General features: G+C 45.9%; 1 protein-coding gene across 2 annotated transcripts in view; it reads left to right on the top strand.

The window, feature by feature from the left end:
- The window catches only part of LOC141048820 (vitellogenin-1-like), a 132762-nt gene that overhangs the window by 63122 nt on the left and 45370 nt on the right, over window positions 1-24270 (top strand). For both annotated transcript variants that reach the window (XM_073544865.1, XM_073544864.1), the window contains exons 21-24: window positions 9100-9319; window positions 18506-18699; window positions 22117-23661; window positions 23787-23843. In XM_073544865.1, coding sequence (XP_073400966.1) covers window positions 9100-9319; window positions 18506-18699; window positions 22117-23661; window positions 23787-23843 — 2016 coding nt within the window. The remainder of the gene's footprint in view (window positions 1-9099; window positions 9320-18505; window positions 18700-22116; window positions 23662-23786; window positions 23844-24270) is intronic.

The raw sequence follows: 24270 nt of genomic DNA, 5'->3' as shown, positions 1-24270 counted from the left end.
ACTTCAGACGTCTGAGTGTTCCACATCTATTAAATACAATGGGGCAAAAAAGTATTTAGTCAGTCAGCAATAGTGCAAGTTCCACCACTTAAAAAGATGAGAGGCGTCTGTAATTTACATCATAGGTAGACCTCAACTATGGGAGACAAACTGAGAAAAAAAAATCCAGAAAATCACATTGTCTGTTTTTTTTTCATTTTATTTGCATATTATGGTGGAAAATAAGTATTTGGTCAGAAACAAAATTTCATCTCAATACTTTGTGATATATCCTTTGTTGGCAATGACAGAGGTCAAACGTTTTCTGTAAGTCTTCACAAGGTTGCCACACACTGTTGTTGGTATGTTGGCCCATTCCTCCATGCAGATCTCCTCTAGAGCAGTGATGTTTTTGGCTTTTCGCTTGGCAACACGGACTTTCAACTCCCTCCAAAGGTTTTCTATAGGGTTGAGATCTGGAGACTGGCTAGGCCACTCCAGGACCTTGAAATGCTTCTTACGAAGCCACTCCTTCGTTGCCCTGGCGGTGTGCTTTGGATCATTGTCATGTTGAAAGACCCAGCCACGTTTCATCATCAATGCCCTTGCTGATGGAAGGAGGTTTGCAATCAAAATCTCACGATACATGGCCCCATTCATTCTTTCATGTACCCGGATCAGTCGTCCTGGCCCCTTTGCAGAGAAACAGCCCCAAAGCATGATGTTTCCACCACCATGCTTTACAGTAGGTATGGTGTTTGATGGATGCAACTCAGTATTCTTTTTCCTCCAAACACGACAAGTTGTGTTTCTACCAAACAGTTCCAGTTTGGTTTCATCCGACCATAGGACATTCTCCCACAACTCCTCTGGATCATCCAAATGCTCTCTAGCAAACTTCAGACGGGCCCGGACATGTACAGGCTTAAGCAGTGGGACACGTCTGGCACTGCAGGATCTGAGTCCATTGTGGCGTAGTGTGTTACTTATGGTAGGCCTTGTTACATTGGTCCCAGCTCTCTGCAGTTCATTCACTAGGTCCCCCCGCGTGGTTCTGGGATTTTTGCTCACCGTTCTTGTGATCATTCTGACCCCACGGGGTGGGATTTTGCGTGGAGCACCAGATCGAGGGAGATTATCAGTGGTCTTGTATGTCTTCCATTTTCTAATTATTGCTCCCACAGTTGATTTCTTCACTCCAAGCTGGTTGGCTATTGCAGATTCAGTCTTCCCAGCCTGGTGCAGGGCTACAATTTTGTTTCTGGTGTCCTTTGACAGCTCTTTGGTCTTCACCATAGTGGAGTTTGGAGTCAGACTGTTTGAGGGTGTGCACAGGTGTCTTTTTTTACTGATAACAAGTTTAAACAGGTGCCATTACTACAGGTAATGAGTGGAGGAAAGAGGAGACTCTTAAAGAAGAAGTTACAGGTCTGTGAGAGCCAGAAATCTTGATTGCTTGTTTCTGACCAAATACTTATTTTCCACCATAATATGCAAATAAAATGAAAAAAAAACAGACAATGTGATTTTCTGGATTTTTTTTTCTCAGTTTGTCTCCCATAGTTGAGGTCTACCTATGATGTAAATTACAGACGCCTCTCATCTTTTTAAGTGGTGGAACTTGCACTATTGCTGACTGACTAAATACTTTTTTGCCCCACTGTATATATGGTAATATTTACAGGAACGTCTAAGGCTGGTTTCACATTTGCGTTTTTTTGCGCTGGAAAAAAACGCATACGTGCGCATGCGTTTTTTCCCCTATATTTAACATGGGTGCGCATACCTGCGCGCTGGTAAGCGCACGTATGTGATTTTCATGCGCTGCGTTTTTTTGGGGTGTGCGTTTGTATTTTCCAGACGCAGCATGTTGCATTTTTTGGCCCTGCAAAAAAGCGCATGCGCACATATGCGCACGTTTTGCGCTAAAAATTGCCATTATAGCCTATGGATGCGCATACGTGCGCACTGGCATGCTCATGTATGCGTTTTTTTGCACATGCGTTTTTTTTTGTTAACCATGGAATTTAGGGGTTTGGGTTAGAGTTAGGGTTAGTTAAGGGGGTTTAGGGTTAGGGTTAGGGTCAGGGTCAGGGTTAGGGTTGGGGTTAGGGTCAGGGTTAGGGTTAAGTATGGTTTGGTTAAGGGTTAGGGTCAGGGTTAGGGTTAAGTATGGTTTGGTTAAGGGTTAGGGTCAGGGTTAGGGTTAGGGTCAGGGTTAGGGTTAAGTATGGTTTGGTTAAGGGTTAGGGTTAGGGTTAGGGTTAAGGTTAGTTAGGGTTTGGGTTAGGGTTAAGTATGGTTTGGTTAAGGGTTAGGGTCAGGGTTAGGGTTAAGTATGGTTTGGTTAAGGGTTAGGGTCAGGGTTAGGGTTAGGGTCAGGGTTAGGGTTAAGTATGGTTTGGTTAAGGGTTAGGGTCAGGGTTAGGGTTAGGGTTAAGGTTAGTTAGGGTTTGGTTAAGGGTTAGGGTTAGGGTCAGGGTTAGGGTTAGGGTTAGGGTTAGGGTCAGGGTTAGGGTTAGGGTTAGTTAGGGTTTAGGGTTTGGGTTAGGGTTAAGTATGGTTTGGTTAAGGGTTAGGGTCAGGGTTAGGGTTAGGGTCAGGGTTAGGGTTAGGGTTAGTTAGGGTTTAGGGTTTGGGTTAGGGTTAAGTATGGTTTGGTTAAGGGTTAGGGTCAGGGTCAGGGTTAGGGTTAGGGTCAGGGTTAGGGTTAGGGTCAGGGTTAGGGTTAGTAAAGTCATGGTTAGGGTTAGGGTCAGGGTTAGGGTTAGTAAAGTCATGGTTTGGGTTAGTGTGAGGGGCCACCTAATGTTGGAAAAAAACGCAAACGCGGTAAAAACGCACTAAAAACGCATACAAACGCATAAAAACGCTGCGTTTTTTTCATGCATGCTCATAAAAATGCTTGAAAAAAACGCAGCAGTTGTATGCTTTTGTATGCGTTTTTTCAATGCGTTTTTTTGCGGGAAAAACGCGCTGCAAAAAAAAGCAAGTGTGAAACTAGCCTAAGATGGAAATAGCCCTTTAACCCCTTCACGCAGAGTCCATTTTCGTTTTTGCACTTTTTGTTTTTTTTCCTAACCTATAACTTTTGCTTTATTATTCAGTTGAAAAACCCACATGAGCGCTTGGTTATTTTTTTGCAGGACTTGTTCAGATCAGGACATTTACAGCTACGTCTTGTTCTGGAAATCTCAGCATTATTTTACACATCCCATTGATTCTAATGGAAAAAGTGTAATGCTTTATTCCTCCAGTGGTGGCGCTGCAATGGATTTGAACACTTGCTCCTAAGTTAGTTACAGTTATCGCTGGGGCTTCCTGCGATTGGCTAATTGCCGAGGGAACTTTCTGCTGCAAAAAGATTATGTAATAAGCCTTCTGCTAAAAAAAAACAAAACTTTTTTTATACTTGGACATATATAACAATTAAATATGAGGAACGTTCTCATGGCTGCTTGATAGGAGAATAATAATACAGCTATTATAATTATAATATTTATAAGATTACTTATGTGCCCGCATTCTCCACCACTTATGGAAATCTGTATTTCCTTGCAAACATCCAGACTTCACAGGTGATTTGCAAAAAAGAAGGAAATGTATTTAAAATAAAAGTTACAATTAAAATAGTACAGATAAAGTCAAGATATAAAAAGACGTATATGCTGTCATACCCATAAGGATCTCTATATGCGTCTTTCTATATCTTATCTTTAGCTCTCCCTTTTTAATTATAACTTTTAATGGAAATAAATCACCTGTAAAGACCAGATCTTTTTATCAGGGAAATACAGATTTTCATATCAAACTAAAAAGGAGAAAAGTTCAATAAATTCCGCTTATTATATAGTTATATTTCTCTACAAGATGAATAAAGGGTTAATGGGAAACGAGTAAAAAAAAATAAGAATAGAATAATCAGTCCATAAAAAGAAACAGATTTGTAATTATTTCAACATTAATGGCGCCTTCAATGCTTTGGCCGATGACATTCAATTTTGCTCTTTCTGGGAAGGTGTGGCTTAGAGGCAGTGGGTGTGGCCAATAAGGAATCTCACTCTAGGGGGGTTATTCAGGACCCTCTTACAAACTTTGAGTTCCAGTTCTGCACCATTTTTAAGATTTCCACCTGTTGTCAGCGAATGGAAATTCAAAAGTTTAAATTTAGAGGCTTTGCTACAATGTATCTGGTCTGTGAGATAGAAGATAGTAATAATAGGGGGATTATCCCATTTTCCGTTGAATATAGGAACTTGTTCTCTCTAAGAAGCTCCATTGGTTTACAGGAAATGGTGTTAGAGGACCGGATTGGGCAAAACATTTAAAGTCGTATTCCAGGTATTGACAACTGTGGGATAGGTAACCCCTCTAAGTTCGACAACTGTGGGATAGGTAACCCCTCTAAGCTGGACAGTAAACCTCTGCTGGACCCCAACTGACCTGTATTTTCCCAGTGAGACGGATTTACCTTGAGAGCAGGTCAAGCATGTAGACAGATCGTCTATGGAAGTTACATATAAAGCTGTTGTGGTCCCTACTTCCAATACAGCATGCAAACTAGCTCTCCACCAGAAGGTAGAAGCAATGTCTCTCTGGTGCTATCTATGGGTAGATATCGCTACTCCGTATGTGAATGTTGTACTCTTTAAGTAGCCTGGCAAACCGGGAGTATTAACCAAACCAAAGTCTCCTCCAAAAGGGACAGACATCAATCTGCAAACAGGGGGGCACTAGAGAGACAGTTCTCGTACTTCTGGGGGAGAGCCAATTTACATGCCTTTTCCCATGGGGCATTGCATGACCTATCAGCTCTATGAGTAGAACCAGTATACCTAGAACTCCCATGCAGTCACAATACCATGCACGCTCACTGCTCATGCCCATTGGTCATACCCTCAACCGTCCACCATTTCTCGCCTTGGTTGTGACCAGAGGCGTAGCTAGGGTTTCGGTTCAGGGGGGGCGAAACTTCTGAGTGGGCCCCTAACCAGGTAACTTTGATTACAACTCGGTGACGCACCCTAATAGTGGATGTAGGAGATGACTGCGCTGTTACTGAAAATAATCTCTATATAAAGACCAATATTGATATTACCGCCATATGGTCAGTGGTAAATACCAGTCCTACAAAACATATGTGATTACTGCACAGTAATAGCTGGTGTCTTACCGCTGACGTTCTTTCTGATGGAATCGTTCACTTTTCACGTCTTTTCCATCTGGCCCAGACCGACATGGCAACTCCTCCCGCCAGGACTCAGCTGCAGAGAATACAACAACGGCACGTTTCACTTCTCATATTCCAGCTCCATCACCATGTATCCCCAAACTGCACAAACCCCTCATCCTACTGATACCCCAATGCTGAGCTGCTGCTGCCGTATGTGTCCCTATTACTGCACCTGATACCCCACTTTTACACACGCGGCTCTGCTCCATACACTTTGTACACATGCAGCTCTGCTCCGTACACCTTGTACACACGCACCTCTGCTACGTGCACGCTGTACACACGCGGCTCCACTCCATACACCTTGTACACACCTGGCTCGCTCCATGCACTTGTACACATGCGGCTCTGCTCCGTACACCTTGTACACACGCAGCTCTGCTCCGCACACCCCGTACACACGCGGCTCCGCTCCATACACCTTGCACACACGGCTCCGCTCCGTACACCCCGCACACACGGCTCTGCTCCATACACGCCGCACACACGGCTCTGCTCCGTACACGCCGCACACACACGGCTCTGCTCCGTACACCCCGTACACACACGGCTCTGCTCCATACACCCCGTACACACACGGCTCTGCTCCATACACCCCGTACACACACGGCTCTGCTCCATACACCCCGTACACACACGGCTCTGCTCCATACACCCCGTACACACACGGCTCCGCTCCGTACACCTTGCACACACGGCTCCGCTCCGTACACCCCGCACACACGGCTCTGCTCCATACACCCCGTACACACACGGCTCTGCTCCATACACCCCGTACACACACGGCTCTGCTCCATACACCCCGTACACACACGGCTCTGCTCCATACACCCCGTACACACACGGCTCTGCTCCATACACCCCGTACACACACGGCTCCGCTCCGTACACCTTGCACACACGGCTCCGCTCCGTACACCCCGCACACACGGCTCTGCTCCGTACACCCCGTACACACACGGCTCTGCTCCATACACCCCGTATACACACGGCTCTGCTCCATACACCCCGTACACACACGGCTCTGCTCCATACACCCCGTACACACACGGCTCCCCTCTGTACACCTTGCACACACGGCTCCGCTCCGTACACCCCGCACACACGGCTCTGCTCCATACACGCCGCACACACACGGCTCTGCTCCGTACACCCCGTACACACACGGCTCTGCTCCATACACCCCGTACACACACGGCTCCACTCCGTACACAAACGGCCCTGCTCACCCCATACACACACGGCTCCGCTCCTCTGTACACCTCATACATGCATATCTCCGCTCCATACACCTCGTACACACACGGCTCCGCTCTGTACACCTCATACACACAAAGCTCTGCTACATCCACCCTGTAAACCCCTCCTGACCCCACACAGAAACTTACTTCACCTCATCCAGCACCATGACAACCAGCACAGCAGAGTGCTGACCTGCAGCCACTGAAGCCCCTGATCATGTGACCACTGACTCCGCCCCTCCTGTGACCTCATCACAGGTCCTGTGCGCACAGAATAGCCCGGCAGTAACGTCATTGCTGTCTATGAGGTGGGGCCCCACTACTGGCACCGAGGCCCCCCACCGCCTTCTCAGGGGCCCATAGCAGCTTGGCGAGATAGTAGGGAGATCGATTCTCCCTGCTCTGCTGCAGAATGTAACTATGGGCGCGCTATGCATGCCGATACAGTTACAGTAGCGTAGCTCGGTGGGCCCCCTCAGAGCCCGGGGACCCCGCCCCCTCTGCCCCCCTGGTAGCTACGCTACTGGGTGTGATGTTAGAAGCACCAATAATTAGTTACAATCAAAAGTCCGGAGAAAACGACACAAAGATCAATGGAGAACTGAGCTCTGACGCATAGGAAAAATGTGTTGTGCAATCAATAAATATCCAGTTTTCAGCACAAATAGTAAATTAATAATAAAGAAAAAAGTGAAAACAAAGAAAAGAGATCAAATAAAAGAAAAGTAAATAAACTAAAAAAAAAAAAGTAAATAAAAGGTTAGAATCTGAAAAGAAAAATTAAGAAAAATTAAAAGTAACATTGAAAAGCTATTAAATAATAAGTTGCTGGGATTCGCAAGTCTCTCCCGTTAAACCCGCGGAGCGCGGCTGATTTATTTAAAGGCAATATCTGAATTCCACTTTCAGGTAAATGATATGTGGTTTGGGAGAATGTTTGGGGAAATGTAACACAGACTTTGAGAACTCAGTGAGGAAGCAGTAGGTGGTGATTTAATACGGGCTTGGGCCGCGTGTGGCCCCGACAAAGGTTTGTTTCTTAAAAGTTTTTTTTTTTTTTTTTTCCGAACATATTTTCAATCAATCTCCGTGAACAAAACCTTCACTTCTCCCCTGGGAATAATAACACAGGTCAACGAAAAAAAATTTTTTTTCTGGTGTCCAAAATATTTTAATGAATTTGGGGTATTTTTGGGGTGCTGATTCTGAATATGTCATCAGTTTTGCCAGATTGGCTCAAGTTTTTGAGATTTTTGGTATCTTATTTATAGCACTTGTTGGTAAATGCGACGCATCATCTCATTAATTTCTTTGGATTAGTACTTGAACTGAGCAGTTCTCAATATAGTTTTGTGTTAATTAGTGTTCTAAAAGTTTGTTCATAGCTTGATTTTTGCACTAACTTTATGTTGTTGTCTGTTTTCCAGTGAAAAGCATGAACTCATCATGAAGAAGTTGTCTTAACGATCCAGACTCATTCTGTTACATTTGTGGTGAATATACACTGCCAAAACATAGAAGAAACATAACACACTTCGTAAAAAAAGTGTATTTTGCCTATTTTGGGGTTATGCTTGGGGACCAAGACAAGTTTTGGGCACCACACATAGTGTGCAAAGCATGTATCGAATTATTACGAAAATGGAGCAAAGGACAAAGAAAAAGCTTCAAATTTGGTGTTCCAATGGTGTGGAGAGAGCCAAAAAATCATCATGATGACTGTTATTTCTGTGCAGTGCAAGTGCAAGGATTCAATAAGCATAAGAAACGAAAATGGGAGTAACATGGAATCTGCAAGAAGGCCTGTCCCTCATTGTGAAGATGTGCCTGTACCTGTGTTTACCATAAATAACAGTCATCATGATGATTTTTTGGCTCTCTCCACACCATTGGAACACCAAATTTGAAGCTTTTTCTTTGTCCTTTGCTCCATTTTCGTAATAATTCGATACATGCTTTGCACACTATGTGTGGTGCCCAAAACTTGTCTTGGTCCCCAAGCATAACCCCAAAATAGGCAAAATACACTTTTTTTACGAAGTGTGTTATGTTTCTTCTATGTTTTGGCAGTGTATATTCACCACAAATGTAACAGAATGAGTCTGGATCGTTAAGACAACTTCTTCATGATGAGTTCATGCTTTTCACTGGAAAACAGACAACAACATAAAGTTAGTGCAAAAATCAAGCTATGAACAAACTTTTAGAACACTAATTAACACAAAACTATATTGAGAACTGCTCAGTTCAAGTACTAATCCAAAGAAATTAATGAGATGATGCGTCGCATTTACCAACAAGTGCTATAAATAAGATACCAAAAATCTCAAAAACTTGAGCCAATCTGGCAAAACTGATGACATATTCAGAATCAGCACCCCAAAAATACCCTAAATTCGATGAAATATCTTTGGCACCAAAAATGCTGTTGACCAGTGAATAGACTTGTGAGGAACCAGAGACTGAAAAGCACTTAGCAAAAAAAAAAAAAAAAGATCTCACTAACACAGAAACACAAAGTATCGGCGGGGATCCCGCGTGGATTTTAAGAAGGATTTCATTAAAAAAGTAGCAGGTTTCATTCAAAATATATTTAATGCCACATTGATACCTGCAGATAATGACATCTCTTCCATCTACTCGCAGGGAAAGTTTTCTGCCGAAGTTCTGGGCAAAGAGAACGCTTACTGGTCCGATCAGCCGCACAGACAGGCGGACTCCTGGGATTTTTCCATGTGTGCTCGGACAAGTCATTTTGGCTTCCAGGTTTGCTTGGAGAAGAATAGCTCGACAGCTGCTTATGCCCGAAACTGCCCCCTCTATCATGTAATTGGGGAGCATTCTCTAAAGCTCATGTTTAAGCCAGGTAATCTATTAGAATGAATATAAGCAGGACTTGTGTAGAACATCTTTCTATGGATGTTCCTCTGTTACTCCTCCTGGAAGTGTGAGTGTGCCTCGCTGTAACGCTGTCGGCACTCATTGCTCAACGTCAGAATGTATACAGACACATGCCATCCACAAGAGACAATAGAAATACACAGTTTCCAGTTGATTTAAATGTTTCCAGGAAGAATAACAGAGGGACAGCGCAAAAGTTCTAAACAGATTCTCCAGAATGGTTATTTTATGTGGAATGCAAACATTTATTAAAACAGACATGTTAAGAAATCCGACAACTTAACCTTGAAGATATATCGCAGGGGAGACTTACAAAAGTGTCCACACTTACCGGTCTGCAGATTATCTTAAAAACTAGAGTTGAGCAAAAAAACTGGTGCAGCAGCCACGTTGGTAGTCCATGGCCGTCGGACCAGAGCCATGCAAACGTTTTTCTACCTACCGGCAGTCCCCGTGCCTCCTCTGATTAGTATGCTCCTGATACATCATCGCTGCGCACATGACATCACACCGGGCCGAATAATCAGAGGAGGTGCCAAGGATGGCGGTGGCAGAGGGAGGCTTACAGGACTCAGCCTCACCGGACTGCTGACCCGGCTCGCTGGACCAATCTTTGTTCACAAATCTACTACAGACTCCAATTATGATGCAATTCGATACATTCTTACAGACACATATAGCATAAAAAAATCACAGGTTAGTTTTTAAGAATGGCCTGTCTGTGCCAATGATCTTCAGAGGAAAGAGGAGGAAGGACCCATCTGTGTCTTCTGTTTTATGCCCCAATACAGAGAGATCAATAAACAAAATGAAATTTATTTCAAATTCGATACACTTGTAAATGATCTCTCACTATTGAAACAGAAGGTGGGCATACCCCAACGAAAAATGTCAGTGTCTCAATAACTTGTCCTGTGGCCTCGAGCATCAATTACAGCTGACAAACGTCTCCTGCTGCTCGGAAGTGGAGTTATTGTCTGCCGAGACACGGCGTCCCCACTCTTCATGAAGGGCGTCCTGGTGTCACGGGAGCTTAGTTCAACTAAGGCTGAAATACCCGGGGCCCCTGTGGTGTCCCTTTACTAGGGGAAACCCTGTCTGACCCTCAACCCAGGATTTTTGCTGAAGGTGCAAATGCCTGAGCCTCCGACCTTTCCTTATCTCCTGCTCAGCCCTGCACTTAACCCTCCACCCTCCACCCAGTGAGAAGTCACCACCAAAGCTCCCACACAAATAATGACAGACAGGGAGAACTTAAACTGCACTGCGCCGCACACACACAGGAATAAACAGTAATGTGAACAGGGCACAACTAAACACAAATATGAGAAGGAGAAAGGATAACGACGGATCATACGACACCAGATATGAATCTCTCTCTCTTGAACACCTCCACTCCAGACCGGAACCACTTGGTATGAAACACAAGCTATAATCGGCGACGCCCATAGGCCAGCATGACTATTTAAAGACCGTGGGCGTGACTAACCATCCAACCTGGTCTCCAGCAGGATTAACCCCCGAGAGCCTGAAGATCAGGCCGGCGCCACTGAGGCTATAGTGGCTGGAGGTGGAACTACCTCTGCCTGCCGGATGCTGTGGTGTGAACAGCGTCCGACATGACAGTACCCCGTCTTCTACGAGGGACCCCAGGGCCCTCAAGACTCATAGGACCCGGCTTGTCCGGATGACGACGGTGAAAAGAACTGACCAGCCGATCCGCATGTATGTCTGAGGCTGGAACCCAAGACCTCTCCTCTGGACCATACCCCCGTCAGTGCACCAAATACTGAAGAGTACGGCGTACTACTCGAGAGTCCACTACCTTGGCGACCTCGAACTCTAACTCGCCATCCACCATGACTGGAGGTGGCATCGGCGTTGTGTCCACAGAGCCTACCACCTTTTTCAATAAAGCCCTGTGAAACACGTTGTGTATCTTGTACACTGCGGGAAGTTCCAACCGATAAGCCACTGGGTTAATGATGGCAGAAATCCTAAAAGGCCCAATAAACCTTGGACCCAGTTTTAAAGAAGGGATTTTGAGTTTTATGTTCTTCGTAGCTAACCACACCCATTCACCCACACACAGGTCCGGACCTGGCACGCGTCTACTGTCAGCCACCCGTTTGTACCTGGCACTCATGCTCAACAAATGCTGTTTCACCCGCCTCCAGACTGATGACAATTGGGCTCCTAGCTGATCCTCCTCCGGGACACCCCCGGAGTCACCCTGACGTAAGGTACAAAACTGAGGATGTTGACCGTACACACAAAAGAATGGAGACTCTCCTGATGACTCTTGGCGGTGATTATTTAATGCGAATTCGGCCAGAGGAAGGAAAGTAGACCACTCCTCCTGGTTGTCGGACACAAAGCATCGTAAATACTGTTCTAGATTTTGGTTCATGCGCTCAGTTTGTCCATTAGACTGTGGATGAAACGCCGATGAATGTGACAACTTGATCCCCAACCTTGAGCAAAAAGCTTTCCAAAACCTCGCCACAAATTGCGTACCCCTATCAGATACTATGTCAGACGGTACTCCGTGGAGTCTGACCACCTCCTTCACAAATACCTGAGCCAACGTCTTAGCATTGGGCAAAGAGGACAACGCCACAAAATGCGCCATCTTTGAAAAACGGTCAACCACCACCAGGATGACCGTGTTCCCTGCCGAGGCTGGCAAGTCAGTGATAAAATCCATGGAGATTTCTGTCCATGGCCTATTGGGTACCCCCAGAGGCTGTAGCGTGCCAGCAGGACGGGTTCGGGGTGACTTAGCCCTAGCGCACGTGATGCAAGCTGCCACGTACGAGACCACGTCCTGCCGGATTTTGGGCCACCAGAAACGACGCGATACCAGCTCTAAGGTGCCCTTCACCCCTGGGTGACCAGCCAGTACCGAATCGTGGTGTTCCTTCAACACCTTAGGCCGAAGATGCAGGGGTACAAATGATTTGTTGGCGGGAAGTCCTGGTGGTACCTCCTCTTGGGCCTCGGCAATCTCCGCCTCTACCTCAGTCGTGAGAGCCGAGACCACTACCCCTTTCTGGAGGATGGGTACCGGCTCTTCCCGAGGTTCTCCCCCCGGAAAACACCTAGACAAAGCATCCGCCTTGGTGTTTTTAGCCCCGGGACGGTACGTCACAAGAAAATTGAAACGAGTAAAAAACAATGCCCAGCGAGCCTGCCTAGGAGACAGACGCTTGGCCGACTCCAGGTAGAGCAGATTCTTATGGTCGGTGATAACTGTGACCTGGTGAGCCGCCCCCTCCAAGAAGTGTCGCCATTCCTCAAAAGCCAGTTTGATGGCCAACAACTCCCTGTTGCCGATATCATAATTCCGTTCGGCCGGCGACAACTTCTTGGAGAAGTAGGCGCATGGATGCATCTCGCTCAAGGACGAGCCTTGAGACAGTACTGCCCCCACTCCCACCTCCGACGCATCAACCTCTACCACAAAAGGTTTAGACACGTCTGGTTGCACCAGAATGGGGGCTGAAGCAAAACTATTCTTCAGACGCTCAAATGCACGTATAGCCACCTCAGGCCAGTTCGCCAGATCGGCACCCTTTTTTGTCATGTCCGTGAGCGGTTTGGCGACAGTCGAAAAGTGTTTAATAAATTTCCTATAATAATTCGCAAACCCAAGGAACCGCTGGAGTGCTTTCAGACTCTCCGGCCTCTCCCATTGCAACACCGCTTGCACCTTAGCGGTGTCCATTTTAAAACCAGCTGCGGACACAATATATCCCAAAAAGGGCAACTCCTGGACAAAAAATAAACATTTTTCCAGCTTAGCATAGAGCTGGTTCTCCCGGAGCAACTGTAACACCTGCCTAACATGCTGCAAATGAGTGTCCCGATCGCTAGAATAAATGAGGATATCATCCAGGTATACAATCACAAATCTCCCCAGGACATGAGCAAAGACATCATTAATAAAATGTTGGAAAACGGCAGGCGCGGTGGTCAACCCAAACGGCATAACCAGACTCTCAAAATGACCCTCAGGAGTGTTAAACGCCGTCTTCCACTCATCCCCCTGACGGACCCTTATGAGGTTATACGCCCCCCTGAGGTCCAGCTTGGAAAACCATTTTGCCCCCGCTACCTGGTTGAACAAATCCGGGATCAACGGCATTGGGTAGGGATCACGGATAGTAATCTGGTTTAACTCTCGGAAATCCAGACACGGGCGTAACCCCCCATCTTTCTTCTTAATGAAGAAAAACCCTGCGGCTACAGGCGAGGACGAAGGCCGGATGTGACCTTTGCTCAGACTCTCCGCGATGTAGTCTTTCAGAGCTTGTCTCTCAGGACCAGAAATATTAAACATCCTGGCCTTAGGTAATTTGGCCCCGGGTTTTAACCTAATAGCACAGTCATAGGCTCTATGTGGAGGCAGTTCTGAGCAACCCTTCTCAGAGAAAACATCCGCGAAATCCTGCAAAGCCTCCGGCAGGCTGGGCGTCACGGCGGACACACATGTGGCCAAGCAATTGTCTTGGCAGAAACCACTCCATTGTACTATGTCCTGAGTTTTCCAATCAATTACCGGGTTGTGCCTGGACAGCCATGGAAAACCCAGGACCATTTGAGCTGGGAGATTACGGAGGACCCTACATGTAACCGACTCAGAATGTAGGACCCCAATGTGGAGTTTCACCTCTGCCACAAACTCAGTAATCTCCCCTTGAGGGAGGGGAACAGCATTAATGGTCACCACCTGTATGGGGTGAGGAAGTTTTTCAATCTTAAACCCGGCGGTGTGTGCAAACTCCTCATCTATGAGATTGGTGGCGGAACCGCTATCCACAAACACTGATATAGGTAGCTCTCTGCCGGCGACAATAACCTTGGCAGGGAGCATACATTGAGATACCATCATGGAGGATATGCATACGCTCAGTTGGGTCTCCTCCATACCCTCTGAGCTTAACAGTTTTCCGCCGGTGTGACCCTCTTAGGTAGTACCGGGCAAACGTTAACATAATGACCACCTTTACCACAGTAGAAACATGCTCCGGACTTCCGGACTCCCGGAGCGCGAGGCTGAACCTGTGCCACGCCAGCAATCTGCATAGGTTCAGGGGACTCATCTACTCCAACCACACCTGCACCTCTGTTTTCCCCCAGAGGTAGCGTCTCCTGTGCCCCCTGACGAAAACGGCGATCAATACGTATCACCAAACTCATGGCAGACTCCAATGATGCCGGAGTCTCATACATCAGGAGGGCTTGTTTCACCCTCCCTGATACCCCATGAATAAACTGGCTCCGCAGTGCTGGGTCATTCCACTGTGTGTCTACAGCCCAGCGGCGAAATTCCGAACAATAGTCTTCTGCCAAGCGCTCCCCCTGGCGGAGGGCGCGGATTTTAGATTCCGCTAGAGCCAGTCGGTCAGGGTCATCGTAAATGAGCCCGAGGGCAGAAAAAACATTATCGACCGAATGAAATGTAGCAGAGTCAGGTGGTAAGGAAAATGCCCATGCTTGGGGGTCACCACTCAGTAATGACAACACCAGCCCTACTCGCTGGGCCTCATTACCTGAGGATATTGGCCGCATGCGGAAGTATAATTTGCAGGCCTCCCGAAATACGACAAATTTGCTGCGATCGCCTGAAAATCGTTCTGGCAGCGGAAACTTCGGCTCTGCACCGATACCTGCAGATGCCGTTTGCACCTTTGCTACTACCAGGCCCTGCTGCTGAACTGCCCCATTCAACTCGGAGACCTGTATGGACAGCGCCGCCAACTGGCGGGTTATGGAATCTAATGGATCCATGGACTCCTGAAAAAATGTGGGCCGATTATAATGTCACGGGAGCTTAGTTCAACTAAGGCTGAAATACCCGGGGCCCCTGTGGTGTCCCTTTACTAGGGGAAACCCTGTCTGACCCTCAACCCAGGATTTTTGCTGAAGGTGCAAATGCCTGAGCCTCCGACCTTTCCTTATCTCCTGCTCAGCCCTGCACTTAACCCTCCACCCTCCACCCAGTGAGAAGTCACCACCACCAAAGCTCCCACACAAATAATGACAGACAGGGAGAACTTAAACTGCACTGCGCCGCACACACACAGGAATAAACAGTAATGTGAACAGGGCACAACTAAACACAAATATGAGAAGGAGAAAGGATAACGACGGATCATACGACACCAGATATGAATCTCTCTCTCTTGAACACCTCCACTCCAGACCGGAACCACTTGGTATGAAACACAAGCTATAATCGGCGACGCCCATAGGCCAGCATGACTATTTAAAGACCGTGGGCGTGACTAACCATCCAACCTGGTCTCCAGCAGGATTAACCCCCGAGAGCCTGAAGATCAGGCCGGCGCCACTGAGGCTATAGTGGCTGGAGGTGGAACTACCTCTGCCTGCCGGATGCTGTGGTGTGAACAGCGTCCGACATGACACCTGGGGTACAAAGCTACGATGCTCTGCCCGGCGACTCAGCTGATCCCAAAGGTTTTCGGTGGAATTCAGGTCTGAAGAAAGTTTCGGATACTCCATCTGAGGTCCCCCAGTCTCTATGTGAGGCCCCCACGGTCTCCAGCAGTCTTAAGGTTAAGACCTTGATGACCTGGAGCTTGGTCGTCCATGAAGATGACATTGGGCCAGTGTTGTGTGTGCAGAAGCACAATGACTGGATTAATGATGATATTCAGTAGTAGGGGCTCGTCACACAGTGTAGGGCAGTTCGGTATTGACTAGGCAAACCTGTCCACACTAACACCACCAAAGGCTTCTCTGGTGACATTAGTGACTGACACACAGCGCTCTCCTTGACGTCTCCAACATCATCGGCGTCATCATTTCTGCTCAGTGTGAGTCGCCTTTCCTCAGTGACCAGCACTGAAGCCACTGGCCCCTCGTCCAGCGTAGATGCTCCCTGACCCATGAAGACGATGGCGCCTGTGCCTGGTGGTGCAGTCAGGTACCTTGCAGGTAGCCCGCATACCACGCTGATCTGAATGGTTTTGAATGGTCTGACGTGACACTTGGGCGCCTCTCACCTCCCTTACTTGTGCCTGGAGTTGTCCTGCGTTCATCATCCGGTTCTGAAGGCCATTGTTGAAGCGGTCATCAGTGTGGGATGTGGCAGAGGACGTCAACTTTTCGACCTTTCTGTGACTCTTCCAGTCTCTGTATCTCCGGCTGATGACTCTCTGAGCTCAGTGGCCTCTTCGGTCTGAGAACATCCTGCCTGAGGCCTCGTAATGGCGACGTCCTGGTGATCAATTGTTGGGTGTTGTCTTTGTCTCATGACATCACAGTGTGAACAGCGCGATGTGGAGGACTGTTAATACCAATTATAATTCAATTTCGACATTTATTGGGCAATTCAAGGATCAAACATCGGTTGTGTATTTTTCCATTAAGCTCCTTGTTAGAGAACAGCAAGTTGTGCAAAAAGTCCTGAAAGATTGAACAGTTGTAGACGTGTAACCAGAAGTTTAGAGACGTCATATTAAGAATCCCTAACTTTTTGTGAGTAGTGTAAGTTGATTTCTTCCATCAAAAATAGCTTCTATAAAGTATTGACCAGCAGTGTTAGAATCTGCTCAGTTTGTGACTATCCGCCATTTTCTTGTAGTGTTCTGGCTGCTGATCTTTTTCCTCTGGTGCTGGGTTTGTCTTGGGTCAGGTGATTGTATCACCCTTTATTAACCTGCACCTGTCTCCCATTCCTTGCTGGACAACCGTGGTAATCCGCTAGAGTTCTGGCTTGGAGCCTTGCTTTGCCTTCTGTCTGTTTAATTAGTGCGGTGCTGGGACCTCTGGTTCTGCTGGTCTTAGTTTCTGTTTTCAGGTTTGTTTCTGCAGCCTTGTCTTTGCTTTCTATTAGGAGGTGACCTGTTTTTGTACCCAGTCCTTAGATCTTTCAGGGACCCCCTTCCCTCTATATATAGGTCTTCGCTTGAGATTAACCTAGGATCGTTGGTGGGTCTATTCATAAGGAATGGGTTGCCCACTCCATCATAGGGTATCAGCCTAGTCTCAGTGCAGGGGCAGTTTTCCCCCCTCCTACCCTAGTCCTGTGCTGCAGAACTGTAACATGCACACATTTACATGGCGGCGCAGAATGGGCTTTACTTCGGTCCACGCACAATAGCTATTTATTTTGCCCGCTGAGACGCTGCATTGGAGGATACAAGCGTCAGCACAGCTGCGCGGCATTCCTGGGGTCCTCTTCTTTCTTCACGCATGGTCAAGTTCCTATCTTGCAGCCTCTTGGCATACAAGATTAATTGCTCTTACTACTGGAATACAGTGCGGAGAGTTGACGACAGTGTTACGAAGTATTCAGGAACTCAGCAATTCAGTGAGTGTTCAACTAAATGTAGAAGGGGCTCAAAGCAACTTGTATCCTAGCATAATGGACGCTTGCACGAGCCTGTCCGTAACGTCTGGTGAGATGGCAGCATTTACTCCGAGGGATTCACAATAAGTGACATTACAATTCTGTGAAAAGTCTTTAAAAAGGGCACTCAAATGAAATCTGGACTCCTGTGTAAGGCCTAGTGTAAGGTCTAATCATGCCTCATGGCTCATTATTTTACAGGACACAAAAAGAAAGAACCCTTGTGTCGTGCTCCACCCATGAGCCACAATACTTAAGCAGGGGTGTGACGAGGGGAGCGGCTTTATGGAATTAAGTGCCAGGAGGAAGCAAAAAACCACAATGCCTCCTCAGGTTTGATCTTTATACAGGAGGCTAGGGCAACAGCATCAGCATTTGCCCAGTGTGAAGAAAATGTTTGCGACATCTCCAGATAGAGCAGAGCTTATATTAATAATACCAGACTGGATTTACCTCCAGTCCTATGTTTTATCGTTATATATGAACCATTATGAACAAGAGGCGCTGACGGTAAGAGGCTTCTCCTGCAAAATTAGTAATAAATCCATTTGCTTAATACACTGCAATTTAATGCGAGATAACGAGTCACAAAGTAATTACAGCAAAGTTTAGTGAGTAAGAAAGTACACAATGCCGAGCAGCCACGTAGAACCGAAGGGCCTTATTTTCAAGAGATTTGCTTTTACGCCGATCAGACCCGTACAAAGGCGTATTGAATTTCAGGCTCTTCAATAATTAAACCTGTAAGTGCTCCGCTTTTTTTTTTTTTAGCACACGCGGATGCCTCGGTCGAGAAAATACAAATAGAATTTCAAGCAGGGCCCGGGGCGGCTGTGAAAATGGTGCGTTCAGTAAATGTACGGAGAACTGATGGGGAAACGCGCGAGATGGAAAACCCAATGGACCACGTGGCTCTTTCAAAGCTGAAGAAGATTCTCGGCAGCAACGAAGAAACATGGAAGGAGGTAAGGAACAGTGGATGTGATGTGCGAGCACGGAGGGGTAAAAATCTCGAATAAGAGGAGATACATAATGTACAAGACAAATAATATAATATAGTAACCAAATAAAAGTATGAGACAAGGACCAAATAATGTGACAGGGACTGGAAAAAGGGAACCACATTAGGGGAGACGTGTCAGTTCAGGCGAGAAAGTGATAATCAGAGACACAACGAGGACGATAGTTCAAACAATTTTTGCCAAAATTATCGTGTAAAACATTTGAATTTTCAAAAAAAAAAAATGTGCAACTCATAAGTTCTCAAAACTTTTGCAACTTTTTTTTTTAATTTTGCAACAGCCCCGGACAGCTCTGCCAACTTTTTGATCAATGAACGGAGTTTGGCTTGGAGCTGGAGTGGCCAAGGGAAGCACAACTGAGAAATTCATCATTTCCACCACACAAATGGCAGAAACTGTAAGAGAAAGAATTCAGTGCATCTTACTGCAGTGCACAAAAAACACCAGTCTTGATGAATTTGAGAATTTATTTTCCCAAGACTATGAGGCCGATTCATTAAGTAGAGTACTCCAATATCTGTAGTTGCACAACATTTTCAATCTTTTTGGCCTCGGTCCCTATGCAGGACTGCGGGTCAGGTTTCCTCTCTATTGCTTTGATATACGCTGACTAGCAAAAGGGTAACAATGTTTTGATTTTCTGACTTCCATATCTCATTATCCACTTCTGCATCAATCGTGAGACCACCATCATCTTATAGATGATCATCTCAGCTATCTCATACATAAATGTGACTTGCGACTATTTAGCATATGATTAGCTCTGCAGATTCTCGTCATGTCACTGCATTGTGACTGTTTTGCTCCTAAAAATCTATTGTAATTTCTATTATTTTGTAAGTATTTTGTAAATCCACTTTTGCTTTTGTGGTAGGGGCCAGGATTGGGGGGGTGGACCACTGCTTACCCTGTCCGGATGACACAGACACCAGGCGATGCAAGGACGAGGCGGAGACAGATTTCAATAGTAACAGTTCCGGATTTATTCGTCGTTTTCCTGATGACCACAACCACGCACCGCAACTTCTGTACAGTTCTCTGTCTCCAGGCCCGGGTACCTGCACCTTTGCTACAGTCGAAGTAACGTCCCTCGCAGATCTTTTGCTGGGGCTGTCCTAGACCAATCTACCGCCAGCGCTTCACCTGCCCGAGGTCGTCCAATCGGTACCCCCGGGGCCTCGTCTGTCCTGCGGTCCGTCGGGTCAAGGCCACCCCCCTGACTGTCTCCTTGCTGTCCGTCCCCTGGTCGAGCTCTTCTCTCTCCACCGTCTTCTACCGAGCTCCTCCCGGGACTAGCCTGCCTGGAACCCTATCCTGTTCTATTTATCCCCTCGCTCACCGGGAATTCCCCTCCTGGGTTCCTATCTCCCCGTCCCCCATGACTAAGTGTTTCTCAAGCCATAAGCTGTTGTTGAGTCCTGAACTACTCCCCCCTGCCATCTTGTAGTCATTTCTCGGTACTGCACTCTCCTATCTACCTTTCCGAGCTGTCACCCTTCTATCCTGTCAATCTCCGTCTCTTGTGCACAATCTGTCCCCTCCTTCTATCAGTCACGTCTGTCCGTCAAGTCACCTTCCCCACACTTTCGTCATTACCTGAATCCTTCTGTGCTGCTCTCGATGAGAATAAAATGTCTCGTCTGAAATCTGATCCCAGGTCTCTTCTACACATTCCCATACTTGGTGCACACTGGTCGCCTCACTTGAGGTCTGTATACAGCTGTTTCTTCACCTCTACCCACAAGTGTTGGATTGGGTTGAGGTCTGGGGACTGTGGGGACAACCCAACACCTCTACTGCATTGTCATTGAACCATTTCTTTGCCAATCTCACCATATGCTTCTGGCCGTTGTCCTGCTTAAATACTATGTCATCCTTTTCATCCCCATAGTGCTCGAGTGTACGAAGTAACTCATCTTGTAGGACACTCACATATAGCTCAGCACTGAGACCACCATCGATCCCAGTCAAGTATCCAACACCTTTGGCTGTGATACAACCTCATGATCAGGCTTCCGCCACCAAACTTGACAGTTTCTTAAATTTCTCAATCCGTTAGCCCCTTTTTCCTTCCAGACCCATTTGCACCTATCAGAGCAGTCTATTGACTTTCATGTCATCGCTCCAAACCCCCCCCCATTTACATCTCCTATTGTCCTATTTTCATACTTTTTTGCAAGCTCGAGCCAACGCTTCCTATGACAATGTTGAAGTTGAGGCTTCTTCACTTTTCGGGCCACCATTCCAGACTTGTGTAACGTGTTTCACTCAGTGCTTTCATGGACGTCTGTGATCTCATTATTATGAAGCATACCAGCCTCCTCCACTGCCGTGTTTGTGTCCAGAACTGATAGACCTTGTGAGGAGACGAGTTGTTGACTTCGATATTTTGCCTGGACGTCTACCTCTTGGTTTCTGAGTGGATGGATGGACTTCATTTCATATACCTCCTGCTCTCATGGTGCTCACATGATACAGTTTGGCAATTTTCTTAGCCGGGAGACCGCTATCGATGAGCCGGATGATGCTGTTTCTCTTTTCTTGGGAAATCTTCTTCATGGCTGCTCCTTGCTTCCAACCAGTGACCTTTCTCTTGGGAATCAGCCTAATAGCACACAGAGCTATTAGGGAATGTGAGAACAGGTTGTAATTTATAATATTCAGGAAGAAAAAGACTATATAACCACCAGGAGCAAAACAGTAACAATGCAGCGACATGAGGCGAATGTGCATAACTAATCACATGCTAAATAGCTGCAAGTCCCATTTATGTATGAGACAGCCGAGATGATCGTCTATAAAATGATGGCGGTCTCATGTCGGAAGCAGAAGTGAATGGTGAGATATGGAGTCTGAGAGTCAGAAGTTCAGAACATGGTTACCCTTTTGCTCATCAGTGTATACCTTCCCCCTAACACTCCGTCACAGTATCAGACCCCTCGTCCACCACCACCATTTAGAAAAAAGTTGCCACTGCTGATGAACGAGGTCTCAGCCAAGATCTCAACCGTACCCCAGCCTAGCATCTTCTCCGTTTGAAGGTTCACTGCAGCCCTGGAGCTGGTGTCCTGAAGTGACGGTCTTGTCTCAAGGTGCGAGTACAAGAAAGCTAAAAGGAGTCTGTAAATTTAGGTTTGGTCCCTGCAGCGAGAACCAGGGCTCTTTCTTGTCTTACCTGGCAGGACGCGCCTTTCCTGTGAGGCAGTGTTTTGCTCTGATTGTCTGATTCTGTTTCTTAATTTATAATTTGTTGGGTCTTATAAATGCTGATTTAAACAATATTACTGTATTGTTTATAAGGGAAGTGAAGTAAAATGGCAGAAATGGCTAATGTCACATTTTCTACGTTATTTCTACCAGAGTGAATCATGGAACATCACAAGTGATAATTCATCTGGAAATACTACCACGTTTTCAATGAATTCTTCTTCATCTGCCAAATCTGGTCATGAACTGAACCAAGAAAAGACACATAACCGACAAACAAAGCATAAACAACATAAGAAGCAGCAAAGCAAACTCCATCACAAAGGCCAACATAAATCACAAAAACCACACCAAAATCCAAGACGGCATCATGAAACAGATAAGATCCATGACCACAAAGGTCATCAGAAAAAAGAAAGGGAAATGGAAGTCCATTGCAAGTGTTGGACAGAAGAGCAACAAAAGCATGGCAAGAAGCAACATGGGCAAGTGGAAGATGAGAAGCGTCATTGGAGCCATGAACATCATGAAGATGAAGCAGAAGTATATGAGATCAACCACCAAAAAGATCAAAAGCATGAAAAAAACAAGAATCCTCATAGGAACCCACAGGATAAGAGTCATCATGATGGACATGAAAGCAAGAACTGGCAGGAAGGAGAAGAACGTAAGCATCAACATGGTAACCAGAAAAAAGGCCAAACTGATGAGAGGGAAGACCAAAAAAAGCAACACCAAAGCCATGAACATGAAAAACATATTACAGGAACACATGAGGGTGACCATAAAAACCAACGCGAAACTGGTAAAAACAAGAATCCACATAAGGATGCCCAAGATGAAGACCATCATCATGCAGATCATCAGGGACCCAAAAAGAAGAACTGGCAGGACAGAGATGACCAACAGTATCACCATAAAGCAGAAAAAGAAGGTCAAGATGATGAGGAAGAAGACCAAATACCTCCACATAAGTCACAACGAGCAAAAGAAGATCAGGAGGGCCATCATCAGAAAGATACGCATGAGAGAAAAAACGTAAAGCATCAACATAAAGCTCGAAATGAAACAGAAGACCATCATGACCCCGAAAACCACCCTCATCAAGCAGGAGATGATCCAGAATCAACCGGTGAGAAAAAGCATTGTACTTGCTGGAAAACACCTAAGGAAGACCAGTCCAAAGGTCAACATGATGAACAAGAACAAAGCCCTCACAAAGGCCACCATAAGTCCAAATGTCATCATTCTCAAGAACACGGCAAAGGTGATGAGGAAAAATGCAAATTTCAAAGTAGTGATAGTGTCCAGAGGACCAAGAAGAGCAAGGGAAAGCCTGTAAAGAGCAGCAGTAGTAGTAGTGAGAGCAGCAGTCAAAGTATTCAAGAGGCCAACCCAAGAAAGGATCGGAGAAAACAGCAGCAAAGTAGTAGTGAAAGCAGTAGCTCAAGTCAAAAGACACACAACAAGAAACATGCAAAAAACCCAAAGAAACCCATAGAAAGTAGCAGAGAAAACCCTAGAGTACAACAAAAACATAAAAATGACCCAAAACATTCCCATAAAATTCACTGGAAAACTATAAGAAAAAGTAGCAAAACTAAGTCTGCAGATGTCACGAACTGTACGGACTGTGGTAGGAAACATCGCCTGGAAATCCAATATGACTCCTCTCCAAAAGAGTCATCGCATTACATGGTAACAATCATGGTTCTGTATTTTACTTCACTTTATCTTTCTTTTTTTGTTTATATTCTTATAATCAATATTTTTGCTCTTACTTAATTGTATTATTTTCTGTATTTTCCCCCCTAATTTTTCAGGAACTTTTCGCTCCTCAGATTCACTCTGCTAAGTTTCGGTCGACATCTGCTCTTCAGGTAAGAAATTAATAACAGGTATTCTTAGAACATTTACATGTTATGATGTAATATGCTGAGAGACGGGATGAACACGACTGGTAAATGATAGATCAGGTGCACGCTGAGCCTGATCATGGTTGGTGGAGGTCACAGGCTAAACATTGACCGGCTTTTTATGCCAGAACACTGGGGCACAGCAGTAAATAAATTCCCCAAATGAGTCTATTACACATAGGAACAAGTTGATCTGAGTATTATTGTATTAAAACATTGAAAACTTTGTTAAACTGAATATGTCATGTTATGCTATATCCCAGCAAAGAGCAAACAGATAAACGGCATACTAGGGCACACAAATCACCACATTAACAGACAGAGCTATTTATCTGAAGTATTGCTGCATATAATTCAGTCAAAAAATGGAGGTGCTTGCATGAAAAAACAT

The sequence above is a fragment of the Dendrobates tinctorius genome, unplaced genomic scaffold, assembly GCF_039654945.1.
Source record: "Dendrobates tinctorius isolate UK_male_01 unplaced genomic scaffold, ASM3965494v1 ptg000138l, whole genome shotgun sequence".
NCBI classification, from domain to species: domain Eukaryota; kingdom Metazoa; phylum Chordata; class Amphibia; order Anura; family Dendrobatidae; genus Dendrobates; species Dendrobates tinctorius.
The sequence above is the reverse complement of the archived record's forward strand: the minus strand, read 5'-3'. Positions and strand labels throughout refer to the sequence as shown.